General features: G+C 35.7%; 1 protein-coding gene across 1 annotated transcript in view; it reads left to right on the top strand.

Moving 5' to 3' along the window:
* The window catches only part of LOC148308596 (sodium/potassium/calcium exchanger Nckx30C-like), a 119,367-nt gene that overhangs the window by 45,529 nt on the left and 61,244 nt on the right, over positions 1 to 12,594 (top strand). Inside the window, exons 4-6 of the mRNA XM_088261496.1 lie at positions 7,747 to 7,973; positions 9,568 to 9,700; positions 11,046 to 11,298. Of these exons, the coding sequence (XP_088117622.1) occupies positions 7,747 to 7,973; positions 9,568 to 9,700; positions 11,046 to 11,298 (613 nt within the window). The remainder of the gene's footprint in view (positions 1 to 7,746; positions 7,974 to 9,567; positions 9,701 to 11,045; positions 11,299 to 12,594) is intronic.

The following is a 12,594-nucleotide window of genomic DNA, read 5'->3' as shown; positions in this document are numbered from 1 at the left end:
TCAAGAACATGGTTTCTAAATTGATTGATATATATAGAACTTCCAAGAATTTGAGTAGTGTGGTTGTCAATAATGGGTAGAATTGGTGAATGTTACACGTGTGTAAAGTGATCACTTAAACCAGCCGATGACGGTCGTCAGCCCCGTAAATGCCCAGACTTCCATATTCTTCTTCATCTTTGATGAGATGTCAAAAAATAATATAAATAAAAAGTGAATGTATAAACAAATAATGATACATTTTTATAAAAAAAATTAAAGAAACAAATAAAAAAACCATTTAAAATGAACGAATATGAAAATGACTATGCACACACAAATAAAAATGAATAAAAAACTTATAAAATACGAATTAATAAATAACGAATAAATTATAAATAAACGAAAAACAAAATGAATAATAAAAAAAACAGTTCTTTGAAGTCATACATCAATATTACATAATTGTAAATAATATCAAATTGCAAGCAGTTACAAAACGGGGTTTTCATTTTTACGTTGGTATAACGTTGCACCAAGATAAGGCGTTCTTTTTCCTTGGTGATAGTATTGTCGCACGAAATATAATAATTGCATAAAATGATATTTGGCAAATTCGTTGTAAACACATAGTGGTTAGATTCGCGTTTAGCCGCATCGCCGTGCGAGCAACCTGCCCGCGGACGGGTTGTGTGGTCGATACAGATATGCTGCGTAATTATTATTATTCGCTGAACCCTCATAGCCGTACCCCGAAGGGGAAGCTGCTCTACCTTCTGTACGTTGTACAAATTTAAAAAAAAAAACTGGTAAAACTCCATTTTTAATCTCAGTTTTACTCGGTAAATACCCGTATTTCTGAAACTATTAAAGAAATAGGGGTATTTACCAAGTAAAACTTAAATTAAAAATCTAATTATTTATTAGAAATACCATATATATTTTAAATAATTATATATTTACGTATTTTTTCTTAAACCTGAGGTGTGTTGGCCTTTATGGTTCACATGACGTATTCATTTATTATTCATTCAAACCCTTATCCACAACCCAATGGTGCATAGGGCACTGCATCATATAAACGCAGTGTTATCTTGATCGTTAATACATGAAGGAAAGGTGATCAGCCCTCCGCTTCAGGTACCAGTCCAGGGTAAAATTGAATAAAAATTTGAGAGATAAAAAAATCACTTAATATATCTACTTGATCACATGACAAGTAAAAAACAGTCCGGCTTCTCCTGAGGAGTTTTACGTGGTTTTCTCCCAGCAATGAACAAACACTGTGAAGTTCCTGATTGGCCCACACTAGATTATGTATGCCTCCTGTTCCGAACTCAGATTTAAATAAAATACTTGTTTTAGCTTTAAAAAACAAAAATCCACTAAATGATCTATAAACCTTGTACTTAATAAGCAATAAATGCAACTCCTATCTAAAACTTCCCTCCCAAGCACAAGAGCTAAGTCTCTCTTTTGGAGAGGCTCAGCGCAACTAAAATTATAAGATTGTATTTAGTAGAAATATAAAGAAATTGTGTATTAATTTTAAAATCAAACATAGATTTTTTGAGTCTACCAAGTTGTATTTTATTGTTAAAAAAACACATCCAAATTAATATTGTGACAATTGTTTCGCCTCGTTATGGCATTTTCAAACATGGCATGTCCTCAAAGTAGACTAAAAAAAATTTTGTTTGATTAAAAATTAATACATAAATTAAAATGAAGTTCTCCAAATTAAACGCCAAATCAATAAATACAGAAATTGCATAATTTTTTTGTAAATATATTAGATAATAGTAAAAAATAAAAGCTGTAGCTAGATTTCAGGGTCAATTGGGGGTTCAATAATTATAAAAAAGCCAAATTGTGTAAAGGCACAAGAACCTCCCCTATTGGTCGGGCCGCAATACCTTCCCTACTACGGAATGACACTCGCTTGGCGGAATGGAACCTCCAATCGAATTTAGCCTTCGACTTCCAACCCCGCATAGTAATCTCTAGCTATTAGACTATTTTTGTAACAAAGGAAGTCCTCCGTATACAATGCGAGCTAGTAGCGAATATAAAAGTTAGTATTATTGCATTTCTTTCATTACTTTTTACTATTTTAATTTAAGTTTTACTTGGTAAATATCACTGTTTCTTGAAATCTATTGTGACACGCGTTTCGATGCATTCCGCATCATTTTCAAACATCTATATGAAGCTAAGTCTACATTTTAGAGTTGGTGTTCTGGGACGTTGAAAAATGAAGGTGTAAGAGCTGTTTCTTATTTTTATATATTTATTTATTTATTTTCACTGTAATATTTATTCAACATTACCCTGGACTGGTACCTGAAGCGGAGGGCTGATCACCTTTCCTTCGTGTGTAAACGATCAAGATAACACTGTGTTCATATGAAGCAGTGCCCTATGCACCATTGGGGTGCGGATAAGGGTTTTATTATTTTATTATTTATTTATAATTTTTTATCAGCGATAAAATTCATGTCAACATAGGTTGTAAAAAATAGTGGTATTTACCAAGTAAACCATAAATAAAAAATGACAAAATATTACCACAAAGTGACTGCCGAATTAATTAATGACATAAATGTTGCACGTGGAGAACGTGTGAGGCGTTATATTCTCTCTGCCTACTCCTGCAAGGAAACGGCGTACCATCTTCTTTCATATGTTACAAGTTTGATTAATATATCGAGAAGTTAAAAAAAATTGAGAAGTGTGGTTGTCAATCATGGGTAGAATTGGTGAATGTTACATATCGCTCACTCCTTTCAAGAACGTCATAAATCAAAAATCGTCAATTTTCAGTTGTGCATGTTTTCGGAATGCCCAGAAAATGTACTGCATCCCAGCAAAAGACGCATATTTTAAACTTAATATTTACCCGCTACAGGACAGAAAGTTTTGTTTTTGCATTTTGAAGAAAAGGTATTGTTTAATATTTTTTTTTAAATATACTAAATGTTTTTCAAATGGAGAAAAAACCTTCAGGTTTTACCTAAAAAGATCTGTTGCACAGTAAAAACTTCAATAAGTGGCTTGATATTTATTTAAAATACATTGTATTTTATTTTTAAACTTTAAAAACGTTCTCCTGAAAAATCAAGTAGTTTTATTTATGACGTTCTTGAAAGGAGTGAGCGATATGTGTAAAGAGATCACTTAACCGAACCTATGATGGTTGTAAGCCCTGTAAATGTCCAGACTTTGTTTATTTTTCAAGTATTTGGACATTTTGGTATCCGTGATATGATTGAATATCATGGAAGACAGTATTTTGTTTTGTTACATACATTTTTTGTAAACCAGGAACGCAGAACAGCTTCGGATGATAAATGATCAGTTTTTGTGTTTCAAGTCCCCGTCGTGTGTACGACACCGACGCCGACGTAAGAAGCGCAAAAATTACACAAATTACTAATATAAATTGTAAGGTTATATCAGCGGGGTAGCATTGACGGAGTGGACGCCATTTGTCAGTTCCATAAAAATAAATGGAAATTGTGAAAATCTCCTCATTTGCCGGGTAACGCCATTCTACACACTTTCCGCGCCAGGGGAGGCCAATCTTTTCATATTACTGGCAGGGCTCCAAGGTGTTATTTTAGGATGTATTTTTTTATTGAAAGTTACTTATTGGTTAAACTATGAGGTAAAGACTTATCCAACTTATCACAGGCGCCGTGGCGTAGTTGGGTAGACACTCGACTGCGAAACTGGCGTTGCGGGTTCGATTCCCGCCATTTGCAAAATGCACATTTTCAAGGAATATTTATTTTCAATTGGTCTTAGTGTTTGTGATGTATTTTTCACAAATACCTTCCCTTTCCCAAGTATCCTACCTGCAGAAAAGCCTCTAAAATAGATGCTTAGCGGGTTATTACTTTAAAAAAATGCAACCCGTTTCACTACGTTGAGAAGATATGATTATGTTAAAACTAAGTTTTGTAATCATACTACTTTCTTATTGTTCATTCACTACTTTCGTCCCAAAGCTTCAAAATTTGATCATACAAATAAACATCACTCCGCATTTCCGGGGGGTGGGTAGAGAAAATATAATCCTAACCAAGTTGTCTTTAACAAACAATAAAATAGTTTAAGGAACGAACTTCGCCTCTTCCACTTTCATGCATCTCCTCATACATACCTGTCGATTATTCCGACTCCTGACCTGACCGCTTTCACGTTTTTGTCGTGAAGTTGAAGCCAAGTTTTCCTCGGTCTACTAGGTTTTGTCTTCATGTCTTCACTCATTCGTTCCACATATCATTATCACCATCTCAACACACCTTTCTCAATTTATATTTAATAATGTTTATCTCAGCCTTTTATTATTTTCTTAAAGCACCATTTGACAAAATTTTGACGAACTGAGAGATCGCATTTCGACTGCATTCAGTCTACTTTCATCCTTCTTTTGAAGCTCAATCTAAAATAATATCAATTATATCATTTTTTAAATGTCAGCATCCCTTCTTATAACAGCCCCTGATATTATGTATTTTTTATTTAAAAACATAATACGTTGAAGACCTCTGGCAAAACTCCAGTCGTTTTTAACGTAATCTCTCCATTTGTGTCAAACTACGAGTGCTGTAGGAGCGTTTCGCTTCCCAGTCCGTATTAGGTTGATTGTTCGCTATAACTTATTCAGGCTGACGTACAGCTGCTCCAAACGCAGGCTCGTTCCAGGCTCATTAGCGTACTTCTTCTTCTTCTTCTCTATATAGCTCAACTTAAGAATTAAAAAGCTTTATCTAAATGCACAACATTTTGTGTTTGTCCAAATCCTTGTTCACAAATCTGGATTATCTCCAATTATATTTTCAAATTATTTTTTGACATGTCAACATAGATAAAATAAAATAAAAGGACATGTTTTGGTGTTTCTAATGTATGTTATTATAATCCAGGTTTCGGAACTCACATGCAAATATAAGAGTTTCTGCTCAATAAAAAAGCTTCTTTAATCTCACCAATAGATGTCTCTAGTGAAAATCTAGTGATTCAATGGCTTTTCACCCTTCTAGAGTGTTCTAGCTAGTGTCGAGTTATTAACCAAAGAAAACGTTTAGAAGTAGCGAGTTTTCTTATACCCGGTACACACGCGCAAATGATTTGCAAATGAGTGACAGACATCAGAGCATCCGCCTTATCTGTGGTTTCCGGTGTCGGCGTAGTACTATCTCCCTAAGTACCGGAAGCTTAGTTATTTTTTCCGTCGCTAAGTGAATGTGCGTTCTCACGACGCAAACTTACGTATGTTGTCGGGTATGTTGTCAAAATATGTTTAGTGTATTCAAGACCGAGGAAAACTTGAAACAATCTGGTGTGTCAAATACTTGAAAGCGGTCGGGTCAAGAGTAGAAATAATAGGCGTGTATGGATGAGGAGATGCATGAATATGTAAGAGGCGTAGAATTATTTGCAAAGATAGACTGTCGGAGAAGCGGTGTGAAGGTTAGTTAGTTAGTTAAATTATTTTAATTCCCTATGCCTACTATCATTTTATTTCTATTTTTAAAGAGAGATATTTGTGTTTTTATTATTTACACAAATATTTAAATTTCAAACTATTTCTGTAAGCCTAAGTGGCTCATTATTAGTAATAGGTATCAAATTGTAGTAGAGTAGTTTCGAACCGAGAAACTCTGACTTAAGAGTCCGCGACACTAACCACGGGACCACCACCCGACACGTTCTACACACATCCTACCTCCAGAAAAGCCTCTAAATTTAAAAAAGTTAAGTAAGATTTAGAAATGCCTAATTAAAAAAAACAGTAACGAATCAATAATAAAGTTTATAAAATGTGCCACAAAGCATTTGCGAGAAACATTCAAGCAAGAAAAAATAATTTGAATATTTTCCGCAGATACTTTGTGGCACATTTTATAAACTTTATAAAATTAAACCAGCCTATATTAAGCTTAAATTTCTGCACAGTAGGTTTTTGTGTTTTGTGTGTTCTCCACTTTACGTATGCGTGCGCAGCTTCATACTGTTTTTGGGTGATTCCATTAGTTGTTATTTGGGGTTGCTATGCAATGAATAATAAAAATAACATTTAGGCTTTTAACGGAGTGTGTGGAAGTTATTAGAGAGAGTATTTTAATGTTTTTAATTAAAATAAACCCCGATGATGACAAGGTTCTTGTCAAAACCGGTAGGTTAAATTGTATTAATTAAAAAAGTGGTCAAAACAAAGTAAATTAATTTTATAAAGATCACAAAAAAAATGTTTATAACCCCTGCTCTAGAGGGGCTATCTCAACTGTATATCATTATATTTATATAGGAATTTGAAATCAGGATTCAGCGAAATACGCCTTGAAATAAAATATCCACTTTATGTAGAATATTCCAGATGGTTCCAAATCGAATTCAGATCTCGATAATGAAAGGGCAGAGAGAAAATACTCAGCGGCGTGACGTCGTCAAATAAATACATAAAACATTTTATTTTTAAATAATTACACTGGTCAACAATGATTTTGTAACTAAAATTGTGATAAATTTTATAAAATAAAACAACTTTGTTTTAACCACTTTTTATTGGTAGACTTTATCCAACCGGTTTCGACAAGAACCTGATGATGACAAGGTTCTTGTCGAAACCGGTTGGATAAAGTGTACCAATAAAAAGTGGTTAAAACAATGTTGTTTTATTTTATAATATTTATAAACTGTGTCACAAAGTATCTGCGAAAAACATTCAAGAAATTAAATTTGGATGAATAATTTGGACTAAGTAAATCGTTATTATTCAAACTGTATATGGTGACAAGCTTGAATCACGTCAAGTCTTGATGTTACACTCATATTATTGTTTGTATGGACCCCATACGTTGAAACCGTAGTTGGTATCTAAACATGTTATAGTCTAAGGTCTAAGGGATTCAAAAATAATATTGATAATTATGGAGTAACAGTGGAAATATATTAACTTATTAATTTTGATTACGATAGCATCATATGTTTTTATATATTTTTACATAAATAATACGATAAACTTTATTTAATATCAGAATTCAAAATATCCATAACTAAAAAAATTGACGTGCTACAAAATGTACTCACGACACTATCCATGTGACTGGAGACATCTGGTTACATTTTGAAAGCTTCTATTTAGCAGAGACCCTTTATTTGGATGTATGCAAGATCCTAACCGGATTATTTTACACACTGGAAAACGCCTGACTTCCATATTCTTCATCATCTGTGTTGAGATGTCAAAAATGTAAAAATAACTCCTAAGTGGAAAAATCCGCTTCCGTAGTGTAATGGTCGGCACGCTCGGCTACCATACTGGAGGTCCCGGATTTGATTCCCAGAGGGGGGGGGATCAAATAAAATAACTGATTTATCTCTCTAATTTTCACCCCGGACTGGTATCTGAAGCGCAGGGCTAACCACCTTTCCTTCATGTGCTAACGATGAAGATAACACTGCTTTTATATGATGCAGTGCTTTTTTCACCATTGGGTGCGAATAAGGGTTTGAAGAAGAAGAAGAAGTGGAAAAAACTCAGATTTGCGAACAAGTGTTTGGACACACTCAAAATGTTGTAAACAATGTATATTGTTGAAATGAAATGTAGTGAAATAAAAGATGAACTTCGATATGAATTTATGAAAAATCAGATTCAAATATTTGGACACACTTAAAATGTTGTCCAGTATTATGCCTAAATGCTTTTAGCTTTTGTCCTGTGTGTATCTGATTGGTTTGTTCGTTGGTTTGCAGGTAAGGTGGACGAGAAGGCGACGCAGCTGCACGCCATTGCGTCGCTCAAGGTGCTGCTGGACGCTACGCGGCCCGGCGGTTCGGTAAGCGGCGCGGCGGGCGGCGCGGGCAGCAGCGGGAGCGGCGCGGGCGCGGCGGGCGCCGGAGCGGCGCTCTCCACGGCCAGCACGGCCTCGGCCAACGCCAGCGACCTGCCCAACGGGATACCTCCCGACCCCCCTGACATGGTGACTACCTTCTCATCAATTATAATTTTTTTCACTTGAGTCCACAAACTCTCTCCAGGCTCTTCTGTCGGCCGTCAGCTCCCTTGCATCCTCCCAAGTCAGTTCTTTGTCCCGAAGTTTAGACGAGAACTGCCGAAGAGTTGTAAGCAGTGGTCGTCCTGGGCGGCGCGAACCTGATGCCTTGTAAAAGAGACAAGCTTGATTGGAGGCATGCGGAGTACATGGCCAAGCCAACTGAATCGCCTTGTCTTGACGACAGTTCGTTCACTCCTTTCAACAACGTCAAATATCAGAAAACTTGATTTTTCAGGAGATCGTTTTTAAAGTTTAAAAATATAATCAAACGTATTAAAAATAAATATCAAGCCACTTTTGGAACTTTTTACTGTGCAACAGATCTTTTTAGGTAAAACCTGAATGGCTTTTCTCCATTTGAAAAAAAATGTAGGTATATTTAAAAAAATAATTAAACAACACCTTTTCTTCAAAATGCAAATACAAAAATTTCTGCCTTGTAGCGGGTAAATATTAAGTTAAAAATCTGCCACTTTTGCTGGCATATAGTACATTTTCTGGGCATTCCGAAAACACGCACAACTGAAAATTGTCGATATTTGATATATGACGTTGTTGAAAGGAGTGGGCGAGTTAAGATTTGCCGCGTCCTTCGCCTTATCTCTTCATTGCTCACAAAGTCAAACCACCGCACGCCTAAAATTCTCCGCAGATACCTATTCTCAAAGCTAAGTAGACGGCTGCTGTTTCATGAATTATAATATTAGGAATTAAGGTGCCATGTTTCATGAATTATAATATTAGACTCAAAACACTCGTATTGCTTTGTAAAAGAAAAAAATGATGCTTTAAGTTTATCGAGTCCTTCTCAAATCTGACGTTACTTCGCCATCTTGGTTTTTCTCTGTCGCACTCTGTTTTATCGGTGGAACACTTTTTAAATGAAAAAAATTAAGGAAACATTTCTTTACATAGTATTTACTCGTTTATGAGAGATTTTCGTTCTACATAATATGTATTTTATATCACCTGCATTACCCTATGTACCATCGGATGTGGATAAAAGTTCGAAAAATATAAGCCCTTATAAAATATCACTAGAACTTTGTTCTTAACAACTTTTAATTATATAATATTAAAAGTGGTTAAAAACAAAGTTAAAGTTTAATTTTATAAAGTTTTATACAATATGTAATAAAGTATCTACAAAAAAACATTCAATAAAGAAACGTGAGTGTTTTCTCATTCTAATATTTACTTTATATCCTAATTCTAATATACTCTGGATAGGTACCTGTCTGAAGCGCAAGACTTGCCTTCACATCCACGATCCACTTTAAATTGCATCAGTGTGATGCAATGCCCTGTGTGCACTGGATCAAGAGTTTTTACATACGAGTGGTTATATATTCGAGCCAATATGGTTTATTTGTTTCGTTCAGTTTAGTTTATACATTTACCTTTTGACGAGAATAAATATAGCTCTCGAAATCACTCGCGTTTACATTAAAATCTTATACGAGTGTTTTGTTATTGCAAGTGAATGATGAAATACAGTGTCATGTTTGTGTGTGTTTAGGATGACGATCCGCCGCCTGCTCCGCTGGACATGTCCTGGCCCCAGGGTTGGAAGAAGCGCCTTACTTATGTCCTCATCGCCCCCATTATCTTCCCCTTGTGGATCACCTTGCCTGACACCAGGACGCCCAAAGGTGAGACAGCCTCCATACAATCTGAGACACCTCCATTCCATCATATTGTGCGTTCTCATATCACTCACTCCTTTGAACAACGTCATGCATAAAAAAAACTAGATTTTCAGGAGATTGTTTTTAAAGCTTAAGAATATGATAAAATATATTAAAAATAAATATCAAGCCACTTATGGAACTTTTAACTGTGCATAGATCTTTTTAGGTAAAACCTGAATGTTTTTTCTACATTTGAATAATACTAAGTATATTTTAAAAAAATTGAACAATACCTTTTCTTTAAAATTCAAAAACAACATTTTCTGCACTGTAGCGGGTACATATTAAGTTAAAAATATGCCGCTTTTGCTGGGATATAGTACATTTTCTGGGCATTCCAAAAACATGCACAACTGAAAATAGTTGATTTTTATAAATAACTTTGTTGAAAAGAGTGAGCGATACGCTATTATTCTTCTTTGCGGTAGCTTGGATGAGAGTCCATAGTATTTTATTGGGGAATGAAACAGTAACATCTAGTTATACTTACAAATTCCATCATATCGAGCTTCTCATCTGCCATCACATTTAGTATACCTCATCGGAATCTGTTCTGCTCGAATCCACATGTGAGCACTGGGAGTACACATACATTTAAAGATAACCTCTCCGGGGGGATGGGAATGTTTGAGGATTTTAGGACATTTGATAATTTATCAAATTCGGCACATCGTAAACCTCTTCGCCTTTCCAGTTCAGCTTCCATACTGTCCATTCCCAGTTGGAAAGTGTGACCCAAATAGAACTCAACTCTTGCATCCTCAGCATCCTTTTCTCCAATAGTAAATGTCCTTTGAATATACGAAATTATCTTGTAAATATGTACAAGGTTTCCATATTCTTCTTGTATTTTGAGATGTCAAGCTATAACAACGCTGAATGCACGTTTCATCCAGGTGGTTCCCGATCACTAGGCCTGTAAATAACCACACTTCCATACTCTTCTTGTATGTTGAGATGTCAAGCTATAACAACACTGAATGCACGTCTCATCCAGGTGGTTCTCGATCGCTAGGCCTGTAAATATCCAGACTTCTACATTCTTCTTGTATGTTGAGATGTCAAGCTATAACAACGCTCAATGCACGTCTCATCCAGGTGGTTCCTGATCACTAGGCCTGTAAATATCCAGACTTCCACATTCTGCTTGTATGTTGAGATATCGAGTTATAATGGGTATCTCGTCCCGCCCAGGTAAGCGGTGGTTCCCCATCACGTTCCTGGGCTCCATCGTGTGGATCGCGGCCTACTGTCCTGTGTATGTGTGAAGTTGTCTTGTAATACTAATGAACGCACGTCCCCCCAGGCAAGCGGTGGTTCCCCATCACGTTCCTGGGCTCCATCGTGTGGATCGCGGCCTACTCGTACCTCATGGTGTGGTGGGCCAACGTGGTGGGCGACACGGCGCGCATCCCGCCCGAGGTGATGGGACTCACCTTCCTGGCGGCGGGCACCTCCATCCCGGACTTGATCACGTCCGTCATCGTGGCGCGCAAGGGCTTCGGCGACATGGCCGTCTCCAGCAGCGTGGGCAGCAATATCTTCGACGTCACGGTCGGGTGAGTCACCCACACTCTATTTATTTGGTCCACCAATTTACTGGTTTCGAGAGCATCTGTAGTTTTATCAACAATTCCTGTTTACATTAATAAACTTAAAAATGTGGCATACGAGTGTATTGTTACCATGTTTTTCCACAAAGTTTAAGCCAAATCCATATATAACATAAAAAAGTACGAATATAATATAACTTAGAGAATATATAAAATTAAGAGAATAATATATATGGTACATACGTATACACACACATATTTAAATAAACATATATTTAAATATATATATATATATATATATATATATATATATATATATATATATATATATATATATATATATATATATATATATATATATATATATATATATGTGCATAATTTTTTTTATAGATACATATTTAACAATTTTGTCTTTGGTTTAAACAGTTATGTTCAAAATCCCTTGACATCTTTTCGCTCCCGATGGTGCATAGAGCATCGAATCGGCTCACCAATGTACCTAAAACTTTAAACTTTACCAAAGTCGCACCGTCGTACTCGATTCTCTATCGTTTTATTGCTTTTCATATTTTTTAATCTAATTTATATATTTTTTTCCACGTGAAGTGGTCCTTTTTGAGGCCATTTTAAAGGTATCTTTTACATCGCGCGCACGGTATATCCGCGAGTGTGTCGGTTGATCTGCTTCCCAATCTAGCGAATCTCACAAAATATGAAATACCACCCCCCCGGGAGTTAGCCGAAAAGATCCGACAGAGATATTTGTCAGTTATGTTAGAGTGTTAGATATTTATCATCCGACAAGGACAAACGATTGCTAAAGAGTTGTGGAACTGCTCGGCGGAGCGAAAAACAGCGACAAAAAATATCGTGATATTTTACATCGTGGGTAGGGAACATTTTCGGGTCCACTGCACAAATATTACGAGACTATCAACTTGGAAAATAATGGCTCACATTTAAAGGTTTAAGAATAAATCCCACTTATTTCGCGTATAATTTATGTTCAATTTGAATACGAATCCTTTCAGTGCCTTATGTAGCAGATGATTATCTTAAATGATACAAAAATACTGCCTACTAAAAATTATATAAGTAGGTACTTTGTATTAAGTGATTTTTTTTCGGAAATTCCTTATTTTTATTATGATAGTTTAAAATTTTGACTGTAAATTTATTGTTACGGAAATGAGTTACGGAAGAAACACAGATTTTGTCAGGTTAAACGTCGCGTTAAATAAATAAAGTGTTGTTTTTATGATTCGCAAAGAAAACTGGATATGTACGTACGTTTTTTTG

The sequence above is a fragment of the Brachycentrus maculatus genome, unplaced genomic scaffold (assembly GCF_059751285.1).
Source record: "Brachycentrus maculatus isolate JH-2025_06_01 unplaced genomic scaffold, ASM5975128v1 h1tg000157l, whole genome shotgun sequence".
Lineage (NCBI taxonomy): Eukaryota > Metazoa > Arthropoda > Insecta > Trichoptera > Brachycentridae > Brachycentrus > Brachycentrus maculatus.
Note: the sequence above shows the minus strand (reverse complement) of the source record. Positions and strands in the feature narration are given on the sequence as shown.